Raw genomic sequence first — 16,425 nt, 5'->3', positions numbered from 1 at the left:
GTTTGGTATCTGGGGCGTTCTGTGAGGAAGTGCAGCTCTGTTCGGATCTCTCCCAGAATGCAGTGGAGAGCCAGGTTTGTCTACGCCGGCCTGTCAGGACTGTGCTCGCTGAGTCTGTGCATCCTCAATGTTTTCCTGAGATTCACATCACTCACTGTGCTCAAGTAGTTTGCCATGGTGTACTCTCGATGGGTGATGCACTTGTCTTTCTCTGTGTTGATGATGTGTGTGGACCGAGTGTGTGTGAGGTCTGAGGCTGATCTCTGTCAGTCTCAGCATCAGCTGAAGGAGGGGACCCTTCGTGAGCTTCAGCTCTTGCTGTTTCAGGACTTTATGATGGTATGTGCTGGGGCCGCTTTATTTTCATCTTCCTATGTATCTGTGTGTGTATATTTGCCATTTCCATATTAGTTCTAACATGTAAATAAATGTTCAGATGTTATAAACCATTTTCTTTGTTGTCTTAATGCTTTGGCAATGCAAAAAGTTTTTTTTTTGTCATGCCAATAAAGCTATTTGAATTGGAGAGAGAGAGAGAGAGAGAGAGAGAGACAGAGAGAGAGAGAGAGAGAGAGAGAGAGAGAGAGAGAGAGAGAGCGAGAGAGAGAGAGAGCAGTGCTGCCAATTTAGCAATTTTGTTGCTAAATTTAGCAACTTTTCAGACTACCCTAGCAACTTTTTCTTTAATTTTTTTTAAATTTATTTGGCAACTTTTAACAAATTTTGATAAGTGACTCAAAGGCATACATTTTCTATCCGAATTACACAAAAAAGAGGAAACCACAGACGCCTAGCAGTACACAAATCACATGAATTAAGTTAGCTGCTATTTGCAATTATTGAATTTAATAATAATAATAATAATAATTTTATATGATACTCTTTGTTAGTAGCTTGGACCTGCAATTGGTGATCAGTTAGTACACTGTAAGGAAAATGGAAAAGATGCTATTAATTTTCCAGGACATTATCAATTATCCATTGTAACCCGAAAAAAACACAATGGGTAATTTAAAATGCAGGTATAAAACAACACGGAAAATCTTTCATATTAACATAGTAGATTTTGCCCTGTATTACAGACTTTTCTCAGAGTGTAGCATACTTAAAACACTGCTTAAAGCATAATTGTTGAAAATGTGTAGAATTTCTAGTTTACTATCTATAAACCAATTCATTTAAAAAAACATAAACATATAAAAAAATATAAGTGTTCAATAATTCAATGCATTTAAAAATACAGTTATTTATATTTTAATATTATGCATATTTTAGAAAGAAATCTAAATTAACATAAATAAAATATTTATTTTTTTTGCTGAGATTTGATGTTGTGACAATTTTGCTTTGTGATGACGCAATGACGTCATTGCGAAATGACATCACAACGTCATTTAGCAACTTTTAGCAACAAATCAACCTTCCATTAGCAACTTTCTCTGAAAATTAGTTGGCAACACTGAGAGAGAGAGAGAGAGAGAGAGAGATAGAGAGAGAGAGAGAGAGAGATAGAGAGTGAGAGAGAGAGATAGAGAGTGTGAGAGAGAAAGAGAGAGAGTGTGTGCAGTACAGTAGGTTGCTCTGCTGTTTCTGTCTCTGCATTGCAGCCAGTCTATGATTGCAGCCCAGCGCTGGCTGCTGGAAGTCAAACCCAAATGGCGACGTCCAGCCCCAGCAGTAACCCCGGAGCAGCCTCCAGCCTGAGCGGCAGCAACAGCGCGCAGCACCACGCGACCCAAAGCCAGCACATCAGCACCATGAGCAGCATGCAAGGTCAGAACCCGGCCGAGCCGGTGACAGCTTACACACTTCAGACGAGACTCGACCAGCCGTGTGGCTTCAGCTCAGCTGTCGACATACAGTCGCATTTACACGCTCTGAATTGTATGTTTTAAACCAGTAACCTCTTTATAGCTGCTTGACACGAGTGGTTTTAATTGTAATTTTAGTGTCCCGTAGCCGCGCGGCTAACCGCTTTAGTCAAGCACTGACAGGCCCGTTAATATCTCATTTTCTCACCGTGATAATTGCATTGTTTACTACGCAACCTGAGTATAAATGAATATTTTCCAAGTCCATGTCGCAGTTAGTATTACAGTGATTGGTTTAATGTCATCGTGTGGATTCTGACTGTCGTTGGAGTTTGTTGACATGTTTAGCTGGATGGCTAACGCTAACGCGAACTTCAGATAAATGCGAGGGCTTTTGGGGGCATTTAAAATGTCGTTTCTTAATAAATGGAAATGCTAAGATGGTATTTCAGTTATTTGTGGACAACAGAAATATGAATACCTGATCTCATGAAGAAAATGACACCGCTAAATGGTAAGATCACCGCTAATCTGTATGATTTAAATATCATAAACAAGGGGTTTCAGTCTTGTAGATGCCACGGGCCCCAAAATATGATCCTCGCGTTATATAGTAATAATTATTATTTTTTTTTATAAATGTCTAAAATATTTTTTTAAAAATATTTTCTGTTAAGTTACCCCCCCCACACACACACTTAGTACTTTACTTTTAAAAAGGATTAAAAAAAAAAACCTTTGCAAATTATATCTTCTTTTCCTATTTTTTAATTTAATATTTTATTTACCCGTTTACTAATTTATCTATTTTAATCAGTGCTTATTTAATTGCATCGTATTGTTATTTTTTATATATCTACTCATTTATTATAATTTATTATTATGTTGATTATTACTACTACTGCATGTTTTACACTATTTTTCTCTAAACTTTTCCCTGAACCCCCAAGCGTCTCGTGGCCCCCGGTTTTGAAAACCTTTTAAATAAACTACATGTTTATGATTGTATTTTGGGTAGTTTTATGACCCAAACTGCCACATGATATATTAATGATTAAATATGAATCATTTAGATCATCATTATCTAACATAACTTGAGTTTAAGGCAGAATGTGGGTTAGTTTAGGAGATTAACCAGTGTGCATGTGATATTTTGTTGTATTTATCATCAAATGCGGATCTGGAAAACGACAGCTCATTTTAGTGTGAAATGTGACTCTCTCAATGGTTTATTTTGGTCATGGTGTGGTGTAGTGGTTAAAGATATGGGCTGGCAACTGAAAGGTTGCAGGTTTGAACAATTGTGTTTATCATAAAATGTAGAAACCTTAGCGTTTAGTCTTCTCTCTTTTTGTCCTGTGGCTCTCCAACGTCTCCACCACCACACCATCATTCCTGTATTTCCTGAAAGCGCTGTCTGACGGGATTCTGCTTCGGTTGGGAAGCTTTATTCACTGGCTTCACTTGTACACAGGAAGAGGAAACTTCGCATGATTTATGAAGTTAATCTCCGTGTTCTTGTGTTCAGATAAACCTGCTGCGTAAGAAATGACACGTTTACGTTTTGTGCATCATCGTGATTATGATTATGACTCTGTGTTGCAAAACTCCTTATTGTTGTCTAATGTGTTTAATAACTTTATAATGTCACATTTAATTTTAATGTGTTACTTGCGATTCCTTGTAATTATTTTTGAAACTATTTCAGATTTCCATTTTTTTTTTCATTGTATCTGTCATGAAATAATCTAACGTGACTCCTTTTCCAACACAGACTTTATTTTTCACAGTCTTGACGTTCCAGCTGGACGGATTCTTTTAAATCTGTCAGTTAAGCAATGAAACTCAGTATTTCCCCTCATGATATTTCTCTCCCTTTATCTCTTTGCCTCTTCTTACCCACAATCCACCCTGATGCCGGACCACGGTGAGACCCAGAACAACCGTTGTGTATATTCCCTCTCTGAATGGTTTCATTTTTATTTTGCCCGTCTTCATTTCTTAGTCTGGTATTTTACGTTCTGCTGATTTCCGTGAAACTCCTCTGCATGTACACACATTTCCCATGTGTAGCGGTTCACTGATGCACATCCCGGCACAAAGGTTTGGTTTGAGCGAGCTTCAGATGCTCAGTGCTGGTCACTGTTCACTTCATTGCTTTGAAGAGCAGGTTAAGGTGGATTTGAACAGATGCTGCAAATGAAACCATGTGTTCGTTGTTCTTCTCACCACCAGGGTTTCAGATAAACCTGTCTGGACCTCCTCAAAGTAAGCCAACCCTTCTGAGCCGTGTCTGTTTGCTGGTTTCGGGAAGCCTGTCCTCTGCTCCACACTAATCCATCCACACACGGTTTCTGCTAGACTTGTGCTGGTCTAGGACACATCGAGCCGCATCCTTGATCATTATTATGTGCCAAGAAGGTGGACAATTTGCAGACGTGTTTAACCCCGAAATGAAAACAAAATAAGCATATGAAGAATATTTTATTGTTTTTAAAATAATATTAATAAATATTTTACCTAAAGAAAATTAAGCAAAACAGTAAAGCAATCAAATACTTTAATTAGTAAATTAACAACAAATACTGCCATGATGTAAAAAATGCATTTAAAAATGCAGTTATTTATTTATTTGTTATTTAGTTGATTTTTTTATACATCATGATAGTTTTTGATGGACTGCACTAATATTTTAAGGTACTATAGTAAAACACTAAACTAAGAAATGCTTAAAAAACACTTAAAAAAAAGGAAATTATTATAGTAAAGCAAGAAATCTCATTTCCCTAATATAAAAATAAAATTACTATTATTATGATGACAACTAATTAAATAATTTAATTGTTTATTATTAATTTATATGTAATTTTTATTTAACAGACATGTTTAGTTTATTCATAATTAACAGTGTATCGTTACATTTTATTACATATAATGTAATATATATATATATATATATATATATATATATATATATATATATATATATATATATATATATAAATATAAAATTTAATATGTAATACAATTTATAATAAAAATATTAACATATATGACATTAATCTATATAAATTATAAATACAATTATTAACAATAATATTAAATAATAATAATAATAATAATAATGAATCTTTTCTTTATGCCTTGGTGAGCATAAGAGACTTCTTTCAAAAACATAAAAAAATCATACTGATGCCAAGCTTTTAAACGTTTAATGTACTTTTTTTTTTAAAAGTAAATATTGTGCAGAACAAGTATTTCTTTAAATTTAACTTTTTGTGCAGTTCTTGTTTATCATCAGATCATATTATTATGTCTGTATCAGAATTATTTCATCCTCCCTTCTTCTCTAGATATTGCATTTTAAGCCATTAAATTAGCCGACCACATTCGATAACTCGTATCTTCACACATCAGTATCAAACAACTACATAAAGAGGATCTTAGGGAGAAATCGGCACAAGTCTAAAGCTTGGAGCTTCCATTGACTTTGGATTAAAAATATTCACTCCTGGACAGTCGATTGGTCCTGACTTTCATTTGATTTAAAATCAGCCTTTACTTGATCAAGATCTCTTCAGTAATAATCATTCATGTGCTTTCCACACTGATCAGTGGTTCACACACAGTAATGGAAGCTCTGGTGGTTGTTGATTCAGGTGTCTTAGGTGGCTTTTTCTACTAACTGGTGCAGTGAACATTGCCTTGGGGGCTGTAGCTGTCTTCCCTTTTTGTTGGGTTTGCATTTTGTTTAGTGTTGAGCACCGCTGGGATGTTTTTGGCATGAGCACCTGGAACAAACACCAGCTTGCTGGGACATGGACGCACATGCCGTGAGGTTTCTGAAATGTTGTTCCTCTGGTATTCGGATCCTCACATTCTTGTGGTGGAGGGGAAATAGTGCTTAATTACACAGAGATCTGCTTACTCAGATTTTCCAGTTACTTCCATGAATTGAAGGGGTTTTTGGTGCTTAACTATTGTTTGGTTTATGTTAACATTGTTTTCATTTATTTTTTTGTTGTGTAATTTTCATTTATTCGCTAGGGCTGGGCGATATAGCTAAAAAATTTCACAGTGTAATGTTTCATATCATTCGGTATCGATAATTATTGAAAGTTTTATAACCTTTTATTTAATTTTTTTAAACAAAGAGCAGTAGAAAAAGCTGAATAGGGTTTCTGTTCAAAATACAGGTATAAAATACTAAAAAAAGCTGTAATGATATAAAATAATGTGACTGTAAGTCATTTAAAGAGATGATTAATAATTCAGCAGTCTTATATTATTCCTTACAAAAATATCTAGTTTTTTCATATTTTGCGTTTTTATTTTTATGGGTCGGGTCATGGTATAAAATAAATAAATAAATAATAACACTATATTAGAAATATTTTTGTGGTTTCTGAAAAAATACAAATATTTTTGGTTTTGGACGAAATGATTTTGGTGACCAAAATAGTGAGGAATAATTAGCGTTTCTTTGCAAAATCATGCATTTTGATGCATTTAGCAAAAATAATTCTAGAGTAGCAATATGTAAAATTTGTTCAGGTGAAATATCGAGAAGCCCTGAACAGCTAAAGAGTTCAGTTACCCAAATATAATTACAGAAACTTTATTTCCAGTTTTTTATAATCACTATTACTTTCACGTGGTTTGGATTGGCTTTATTTTTGTGGTGGCTATTTTTAGTGCTTATAAAGCACCTCTCGCACTCTGAATAAACCATGCAAGATTTGGACATTACGGATCCATGCATCATTTTGTGTGTGGGTTGTGTTGGGTTTTGCATGTGGTGAAGGTAAGTTTCTTCTTTCGTTTTGGTTTCGGATCTTCCGTTTTGTGTCCGGATGTGATCAAATCTTTTTAACGCTCTGTTGTCTGCCGTGAGTGGATGTAGCTGGGGAAAGATGTTAAACGCAGGGTTTGAGCATGTCGGACTGCAGTCCCTGTCCTCTGCTGCCAGATTTGCTAAAGCCGTCGTCACCCTCCGTGTTTTTTCTACATTGTGTAATGAAGGTGTCCTGATGGCTTTAGGAAATCTGGCTCTTGGGTTCCTCTCCTGGTGCTCAGATGTGCATGTCTCTAGTGAACTTTGTCTCTTCACACGACCCTCCCACATCTTCCATGGCTTAGCTAGAGATCTCATCCTACGGAAACCTGAACAAAATACACCTGCAACTTTATCTTCACGCTATCTGAGTGTGTTTGTTTGTGCTTTTATGTGTGAAATTGCTGTTTCCTGACTGTGTAGTTTAAATTGACGGTCTCTTCCTCCTCTGTCAGGTAAACGTAAAGCCCTGAAGTTAAATTTTGCCAATCCTCTAATCAAACCTACTTCCAGAATCACTCTGAACACTGCCGGACTTCCTTTCCAGAACCCACACATGTGAGTACAGACCATCTCATGGCCATTTCGCCCAAAAATGAACTGCTGAATAATATTTTTTGCTGAAAGTGTACTCACCCTCAGACCATCCAAGATGTAGATGAGTTTGTTTCTTCATCAGATTTGGAGAAATGTAGCGTTACATCACTTGCTCAGCAATGGATCCTCTGCAGTGAATGGGTGCCGTCAGAATGAGAGTCCAAACAGCTGATAAAAACATCTCCACTCCATCAGTTAATGACTTGTGAAGAGAAAAGCTGCGTGTTTGTAAGAAACAATCCCATCACTGAGACATTTTAACTTCTGCTTCTGGTTAAAATTTGAGTCTATAATCCATAATAACGCTTCCTCCACCAAAAAAAAAAGTCCATCTCCTGTCCTCCCATCATTTTTTCTTCTTTTTTTTTTAAAAAACGCTTCATCATCTCATAATACACCACCCATTAATAAGAAAAAACTACTTCACTCAATAAGAGAAAGCAATATTAGGGATAGAGTACTTTTAGACCGAGTTAAAAAATGTCTTGATGATGGATTTGTTTCTCACAAACATGCAGCTTTTGGCTTCACAGGACTTTAATTGATGGGCTGGAGTGGAGTGGATTACCCTCATTAAATAATTTTTAGCTTGCTTCCTGCTAAACGTCCCCTGTTCATAACATTGCTTTTTCTAGTGAAGTGGAAGTACGTGTTTGTTTGTTTTTTAGCTTTTTTTTAATCCAAACCGATCATTCACTGGATTAAATAGTCATCAGATTATTGGATTTTTAAAAAAAAATCATATTTTATTGCAGCCCTAATCTACAGTCTGTGAGTTTTTGAGCTTCCGTGGACCGTGTCAAGACAGGTCTTCAGTTTTGTCTTTCCAGCCTCAGCCATGATGGTCTTCTCGAGCATGTGCGTGTGTTTTCAGAGAGCGGCTGCGGACACACAGTATCGAGTCGTCCGGGAAGCTGAAGATCTCTCCGGAGCAGCACTGGGACTTCACAGCCGAAGACCTGAAGGATCTCGGAGAGATCGGCCGAGGAGCGTACGGCTCCGTCAACAAGATGGCACACAAACCCAGTGGACAGATCATGGCCGTCAAAGTAAGACACACCTCATAGGTTACTGATCGCTGGCAGTTTATACTTCAGGTTGTTTTTGAAAGTCAAAAACTGTGTGCATAGTTTTACATCCAAAGATTTCTTATGTTTGGCTAATAATTTGTGGAAACATCTGGACTTTTTTGGGCCTTTAGTTGTGTTATCATCAGTGTGTTTGTGTGACAGCGGATCCGCTCGACGGTGGACGAGCGCGAACAGAAGCAGCTGCTGATGGATCTGGATGTGGTCATGAGGAGCAGCGACTGTCCTTACATCGTCCAGTTTTACGGGGCTCTTTTCAGAGAGGTCTGTCTGTTTTTGGCATGCTGTCTCATATTCTGAGACAGTCTTTCTGATTCGTGACGCTGGTTCTGTCTGGTTCTTGTTCAGGGGGATTGCTGGATATGCATGGAGCTCATGTCTACCTCCTTCGACAAATTCTACAAATACGTTTATTCCTCTTTAGACGAAGTGATTCCAGAGGAGATTTTAGGGAAAATAACGTTAGCTGTGAGTTGTCATCTGTTCAGTTTTCTTCGGCGCTCACCGAGTGATGCGTTCATTAACATGCTCTTCGTTCTTCGGTGTCGTTTCAGACTGTGAAAGCACTTAACCACTTAAAAGAAAACTTGAAAATTATTCACAGAGGTAAGAGAGGCAGAATGATGATGGCGTCTTGTAGAAGTTTTTCTTGAGGAGGTGTAAGTGGGTTTGGATGTGAATGAGTTCTGTTTTACTCAGACTGAAGCTCTTTCGTGGTCTTTCTGCAGACATAAAGCCATCAAATATCCTCCTGGACAGGAAAGGCAACATTAAGCTGTGTGATTTTGGCATCAGCGGACAGTTGGTCGACTCCATCGCCAAAACCAGAGACGCAGGCTGCAGACCGTATATGGCAGTAAGATTCATTCATTTATATATTCATGTATTACACTACTGAGGTCAGTAAGATTTTTTAAATGTTTTTGATCAGAAGAAAGTCTCTTCTGCTAAAAAATACAGATAAAAAATACAGTAAAAACTGTAAAACTGGGAAATATCATTATACAGTTTAAAATAACTGTTTTGCATGTCAGTATATATTAAAATGTAATTTATTCCTGTGATCAAAGCTGAATTTTCAGCATCATTACTCCAGTCTTCAGTGTCACATGATCCTTCAGAAATCATTCTAATATGCTGATCAAGAAACATTTCTGATTATTATCAATGCTGAAAATATTCATTTTTTGTGGAAACTGATATACATTGTACTTTTTAGGATTCTTTGATTAATAGAAAGTTCAAAAGAGCATAATTTTTTAATAGAAACCTTTTTTTTCTAACATTATGAATGTCATTAATGTCGTTTTTGATAAATTTAATGCAACGTTGCTGAATAAAAGTGTGTGTGTGTGTGTGTGTGTGTCAGATATTTCTACAAAATATTTACATGTGTATATACAGGTGCATCTCAATAAATTAGAATGTTGTGGAAAAGTTAATTTATTCATTCAGTAATTCAACTCAAATTGTGAAAAAAAAAAAGCTGGTCAGCAGAAGGAAGAATGAAGTGCTCCAAAATTTCTTGGTAAACGTGTGCAGTGACTTTGGTTTTCAAAAAACACAATAGACCAACACCAGCAGATGACATTGCACCCCAAATCATCACAGACTGTGGAAACTTAACACTGGACTTCAAGCAACTTGGGCTATGAGCTTCTCCACCCTTCCTCCAGACTCTAGGATCTTGGTTTCCAAATGAAATACAAAACTTGCTCTCATCTGAAAAGAGGACTTTGGACCACTGGGCAACAGTCCAGTTCTTCTTCTCCTTAGCCCAGGTAACATGCCTCTGATGTTGTCTGTGGTTCAGGAGTGGCTTAACAAGAGGAATACGTCAACTGTAGCCAAATTCCTTGACACGTCTGTGTGTGGTGGCTCTTGATGCCTTGACCCCAGCCTCAGTCCATTCCTTGTGAAGTTCACTCAAATTCTTGAATTGATTTTGCTTGACAATCCTCATAAGGCTGCAGTTCTCTCGGTTGGTTGTGTATCTCAATCATCCACACCTTTACAACCCACTCAACTTTCTGTTAACATGCTTGGATACAGCACTCTGTGAACATTCAGCTTCTTTGGCAATGAATGTTTGTGTCTTACCCTCCTTGTGAAGGGTGTCAATGATTGTCTTCTGGACAACTGTCAGATCAGCAGTCTTCCCCATGATTGTGTAGCCTAGTGAACCAAACTGAGAGACCATTCTGAAGGCTCAAGAAACCTTTGCAGGTGTTTTGAGTTGATTAGCTGATTAGCATATCACCATATTCTAATTTGTTGAGATTGTGTGAATTGGTGGGTTTTTGTTAAATGTGAGCCAAAATCATCACAATTAAAAGAACCAAAGACTTAAACTACTTCAGTCTGTGTACACTGAATTTATTTAATACACAAGTTTCACAATTTGAGTTGAATTACTGAAATAAATGAACTTTTCCACGACATCCTAATTTATTGAGATGCACCTGCATATTTATGTATGTGTGTATATATGTACATACATACATACATACATATATAATGTTTTTCTATACTCTCTGTATATACATACACACTTTATATTATTATTATTATTATTATTATTATGTTATTTAGATAAACATAGTAACTATACTATATGCATGTTAAATTGTTTTTATTCCATATTATAATGTTTTTATAACAATGTTTACTGGACATGCATTGATGCAGAATTTGTTTTGCTACAATAAGTGTTATTCAAATGTTTTTTTTTTTTTGTTTTTTTTTTATTGCTATTTTTGGTCACTTTTTGTAACATTATTTTAATTTTCTTAATTATTGGCCCAAAAAATAATAATTACAGAAATAAAAACTCTGTAATATCCTCTCATACCTTTTTGAAGCTGAGTGTGTGCTGTAGAATGATGTAACCGCAGGAGTGTCTATGAATGAAGCTCAGCTCTGCAGTGGCTCTGCTGATGATGATGTCATACTCTAATCTTAGCCATGATCTCATCATCATCATCATCATCATCCCCGGAGTCTCCTAACACTGCATTATGACATCATCAGAGACATTAGTGTGTTGACAGACACGCACAGGTGTTACACACACACACACACTCCTGCTGCTGTGTGTGACGGGAGCACATCTGTTTCGGTCGTGTTTAGGCCTGTGAACAGTCTGATGTGCTGGAAAAGCACCCTGCTGCGCTCTTGCAATTCACATTTATGTATTTATCCAGAACAAGACATTTTATCAGTGTGTGTGTCCTGAGGACTGAATCCATGATCTAAGTGTTTCTGAAACTATGCTAGTTGAAAAGGTGAAGCATGAAACAGCATTTTCAGCACAGTTTACCTCAGAAGTCAATGATATTCAGCAGTAAATGATGTAGGACTGTACTTGACTTTACTGTATATGTCAGCATAAAACATCTTTTCTGCCAGTGTTTCAGCAGAAAAATTTGATTCAGGTTTTTTTTTTTTTTTTTACATCTTTTTTTTTTTTTTTTAAACAGCAACTAATAATAATATCATTTTTTTTTTGTCTTTAGAATAAATGCACTGCTGATTCATGCCAAATGTAATAAATGAAATAGTCTTGACAATGAAGCATTAAACAGCATTCGCAACGCATGTTCCCTCAAAAGTGTGAGGAAACAATAACTAATAATAATATTAATACTTCTATTTTTTTTTCCTTTGAATAACATCCACTAGGAAATGATTACCTTTTATTAATAAAATAAGTAATAATAGTAATAATAGTAATAATGATAAATAATACATTTGTGTTCTTTAGAATAACACACACAGCAAAATTAAAGAAAGTAAATAGTCCATTTGGATGTCATAAAATATTCAGCTTTTACAATGCATTTAACCTCAGCAGTGTGAGTGAAACAAAAATGATTAATTTGTAATTTTATTACACTTATTGCTTAATAAAGTGATTTTTTTTGTTTGTTTGTTTGTTTAATGATTTTTTTTTCTCCTGCCAGTGCTTCAGCAGAAAAATCTATTCCAAAGATGGAGCACATTATTTCTTATATTTATTCATAAAAAACAACATCATTAACTAAGCATCATCAGCATCATACACAATAATAATAATAAGTAATTGTTCTTTAGAATTGCATGCATACTTCATGACAAATTAAGAGCTGCAAAATGTATGTATTTTTTGTCTTTATTAAATGTGATGTCTTGAGTCTTTCTGCATGATTGACTCGGTGTGTTTGTCTCTCAGCCGGAGAGGATAGACCCCAGCGCTTCCAGACAGGGTTATGACGTGCGCTCAGACGTCTGGAGTTTGGGAATCACACTGGTGAGGATGATGTGTGATCATGTGGTCATGTGATCTCCAAGGGAACGTCTGTGTGATATTGAAAGTGATTTCTGTGTGCTATACTGCTGCGATGCTGTTTCAGTATGAACTGGCCACGGGACGGTTCCCCTACCCGAAGTGGAACAGTGTGTTTGATCAGCTGACGCAGGTGGTGAAGGGCGACCCGCCGCAGCTCAGCTGCTCAGAGGAGAGACAGTTCTCCCCCAAATTCATCAACTTCGTCAACCTGTGGTGAGACACACACACACACACACATGACCGCAGTCACACTGTGATCTCCAGCGTTTCCTCTTTCTGAGAGTTTGCTGACTCAGCACAAGGGAAGCAATTACTCAGATTTATTGTGCGATCACATGATGCACACAACGCCTCCTGCTGCTCATTCACAGCAACTGCAAGAGCTCAAGATTGAGCTTACTGTCAGTGTGACTCTTAAGGGTTTTAATTAAATCTTTTCATTTTTGCTTTTTGTTTTTGTTTCTAACAGCCTTACAAAGGACGAGTCAAAAAGGCCAAAGTACAAAGAGCTTCTGGTGAGTTCCTGTTTCCTGTTGAAGCCACACACTCTTGTTATGATAATAAAAGGGTTGTTGGTGTTAAGTTTGAATGAGAGTTCCTACTGTAGTGGTAAACCTGGGCATATCAGGGATTTTTTTCATATTTAGAACTGGAGAAAATACCATAAAATCTTTGTCATGGAAATTATGCTTTAAAATGTTTAATTGGCTAGAAATCGCTGTTTGTCTCTGTATTATTATTATTATTATTATTATTATTATTATTATTATTATTATTATTATTATTATTTTCCAAATCTTCATCCAAATAAAAAGCAGAGGAAACTCATTTGGGTCTATAACAGCATTTTTGTAATTCTTGTCAATTAAATTCAGGGAAATTGTTATTATCTTTTTTTTTTTTTAGAATAATATTCATTAAAGAATAAAAAAATCAAAGTAAATATCATAAAAAATAAAAATACTGTGAACAAGTTTTTCACAATTTTTAATTACATTGTTGTAGATTTTAAAAAGTCCATCTGTTACACAAATTACATTTATTTTATCTATTAAATAACTTAAGATCATATATAATAACAACAACTAAACAAATATTCATAAATAAAACAATAAGAATAGTTGTTGTTATTATATATGATCTCACATTATTTAAGAGATCACATAAAAAAAATAAATGTAATTTGTCACACAGATGGACTTTTTAAAATCTACAACAATGTAATTAAAAATTGTGAAAAACTTGTTCACAGACTTTGAATTTTGCACTTTCCCTTATGAATATTATACATTAACCTAAAACCTTGATGTTAGAAAAAATATGCATATTTTTATCTATATTTTCATATTTATATTAATTTATATTTTTTATTTATACATTGTATGTTTTTAAAGAGTGGGAATTTACTAAAATAATTAAATTAAATAATTTATATAATAATAATTAAAGTCTATAATTCCAGAATGAATTTTTCAGTAGTTATTGATAGTTTATTTTGATGGTTACATTTATTATTATTATTATTATTATTATTTTATTTTATTTTTTACAAATAGCAATTTCTACCTAATAAAATATTTAAGAGTTTAACATAATAATAATAATAATAATAAAAAAGTATATTCATCATATAAATTTCCATGACCTATATTTTATCAATTTCAGTTTTTTTCCCCGGTCTAGAAATCACACCCTAATTTATCCAGGTTTTATTTCCAAGACTGTGGGAATCCTGATTCTTAAATATGACAGGTGTTGAGGCAACAGAATAAATGATGAACTATTATGAGGTCATTTTAGGTGTTTCAGCATATTTCAAAGCATATTTTGTCTCGTTTTAAATCATTTTAGGCCATCTTTAATGCTTCAAATGTGATAAAAGCACAGGTCATTTAAGACGTGCATGTGAAACTCTTAAAAGACTAAAGCAGAAGTGCTGTCAGGTTTCAAACTTCTCCCCTCTCTGTCTCTCAGAAACATCCCTTCATTCAGATGTACGAGGAGCGTACGGTAGACGTGGCCAGCTACGTCTGCAGGATCCTGGATCAGATGCCCACGTCCCCCATGTACGTGGACTAAGACCATACGCAAGCGGCGGCGTAAAGATTGGCTTTCTCACAGAACGGCAGTATTAAAACAGGAACACATACACGAGAACACAGCGGTGTTCAATTCAAGCTCGACTGTAAAATACCTCCTACCCACATCTCTCTCTCTCTCTCTTACTGTCTCTCTCATCACACACACATCTGTAAAGCGTAAACACACACGGATCTGATGGGACGCGTGGCGGTCTGGTCTCTCGCAGATGCGGAATAGTGATTTTAAACAGATATAATGTAATGAAATAATAAATAATAAGCCTGGAATTGTATTTATACTTCTGAAATCACTTGTGGAATATATGATTCTGACTGGAAATCTGCTCGTGTCTCGTCCCTCCTCTTCATGTATGTGATATTAAACGTGTTTTGTATGTTAAGGTGAATGATGACGCAGAGGTGGCCGGGGTTTCTGTAATCCTCACTGTACAACGACTATGTGCTGATGTTATTAAAATAAAACTGAGGAATATGGAAAGGACTCCACGTTTGGTGCTTTTGAAAAATGTGGTTAATCTTAAGATAAAAATCCATTGATTTGACATTTATCAAATGATTTTACATTTGATATAGTGATTTCATATTTTATATATTTTTTTCAAGTTTTTACGTACTAATGACTTTAATCACTTTTAATATGAATAATTACGTTTACAGTGTAATTTTGTTTTATAATGTAATTCTTCAGTTTTGTAATATCACATTTTTATATTAAAGATCTTTATTTTTTAATATTTGTAGTGTAATACAAATTATTAAATATATAATTACAAATAATGTTATTAATATGAATGTAGTTTTTTATATCACAGATTTTTAAATATATAATTATATTAATATTTTGGATATTTTTGATGTATTTTTAATGCAATGTAAGTATTTTATAATTTAACTCTTTTTTTGTATCTTTTTATATTTGTAATATATGTAATATAAATAATTATTAAATGTATAATTATAAATAATGACATTAATATGAGTAATATGAATAGTATTCTTAATTGATATATTTGTAATTTTATAAAATGACAGCTTTACAAAAAAAATATTTCATTAACAATATTTTGAATCAAAAGTACGTTATTTAATGATTTGAAAAATTATATTTTTGCATCCCAAATATTTTTTTTTTCTCCTGCAGAGGGCACCTGTCAGCACAGAAAGCTGATTTCTCAATGATCCTCATTCAAATTTCACAACGTTTTTTCGTTTTACTGCAGAGATTTGGCACTTTAAAGTATATTCGTTCAAAAAAAAAAAAAAACGACCTGGTAAGTGAAATGCAAATAGGAATGCAATGTCCATTAAACGATTGTTTAGGTATAATTTCCCAGCAGTCACGAACGACTGTGGTTGGTCCGTTCTGACCAGCGCTGAGAAAAGTAACAGGCGTTGATGACAGCGCAGTCAAATTTACATGTTACTTTTCTCATCGCTGATCAAAATGGAATTGCTAATTTCAAATCTGAATAATAACCCTGTGGAACTTTAATAGACATTAAATTAAAAATACCCAGTGAAGAGTTAAAATAGGAGTACCTGACTAACTTTCTGGGTTGCTACGCCTATTTTGGGCATTTTATTATAGCCATACGACGTTTTTATATTATATTATATTATATTATATTAGACTAACTTTGTAAATATATATATGCGCCATTCTAGC

The 16,425-nt window shown here is 34.9% G+C and overlaps 1 protein-coding gene across 7 annotated transcripts; it reads left to right on the top strand.

The window, feature by feature from the left end:
- Positions 1 to 1,516: 1,516 nt before the first annotated feature.
- map2k4a (mitogen-activated protein kinase kinase 4a) lies at positions 1,517 to 15,240 on the top strand. 7 transcript variants are annotated; one of them, XM_042716872.1, is made up of 12 exons: positions 1,518 to 1,773; positions 4,047 to 4,079; positions 7,101 to 7,203; positions 8,117 to 8,291; positions 8,475 to 8,594; positions 8,679 to 8,798; positions 8,885 to 8,936; positions 9,059 to 9,186; positions 12,541 to 12,618; positions 12,722 to 12,870; positions 13,127 to 13,172; positions 14,632 to 15,240. In XM_042716872.1, exons 1-12 carry the CDS (start codon positions 1,656 to 1,658, stop codon positions 14,734 to 14,736), a joined length of 1,227 nt encoding a protein of 408 aa, XP_042572806.1. In that variant the 5' UTR covers positions 1,518 to 1,655; the 3' UTR covers positions 14,737 to 15,240. The 7 variants fall into 7 exon arrangements, with proteins under 7 accessions (XP_042572797.1, XP_042572806.1, XP_042572818.1 ...); XM_042716901.1 differs by lacking the exon at positions 1,518 to 1,773 and adding an exon at positions 1,907 to 2,325; XM_042716863.1 differs by lacking the exon at positions 4,047 to 4,079 and having other exon boundaries at positions 1,517 to 1,884; positions 7,113 to 7,203.
- The last annotated feature ends 1,185 nt before the right edge of the window (positions 15,241 to 16,425 follow it).

This window comes from Cyprinus carpio, chromosome A3, assembly GCF_018340385.1.
Source record: "Cyprinus carpio isolate SPL01 chromosome A3, ASM1834038v1, whole genome shotgun sequence".
NCBI classification, from domain to species: domain Eukaryota; kingdom Metazoa; phylum Chordata; class Actinopteri; order Cypriniformes; family Cyprinidae; genus Cyprinus; species Cyprinus carpio.
Note: the sequence above shows the minus strand (reverse complement) of the source record. Positions and strands in the feature narration are given on the sequence as shown.

What these genes read in the sequence shown, in the direction of transcription:
- map2k4a (XM_042716863.1), top strand. Translation starts at nt 1,656, where the DNA reads ATGGCGACGTCCAGCCCCAGCAGTAACCCCGGAGCAGCCTCCAGCCTG. An exon ending in GCATTTACACGCTCTGAATT is followed by an intron (nt 1,885 to 7,112) that starts GTATGTTTTAAA and finishes GTAAACGTAAAG; the next exon opens with CCCTGAAGTTAAATTTTGCC. An exon ending in ATCAACTTCGTCAACCTGTG is followed by an intron (nt 12,871 to 13,126) that starts GTGAGACACACA and finishes TGTTTCTAACAG; the next exon opens with CCTTACAAAGGACGAGTCAA.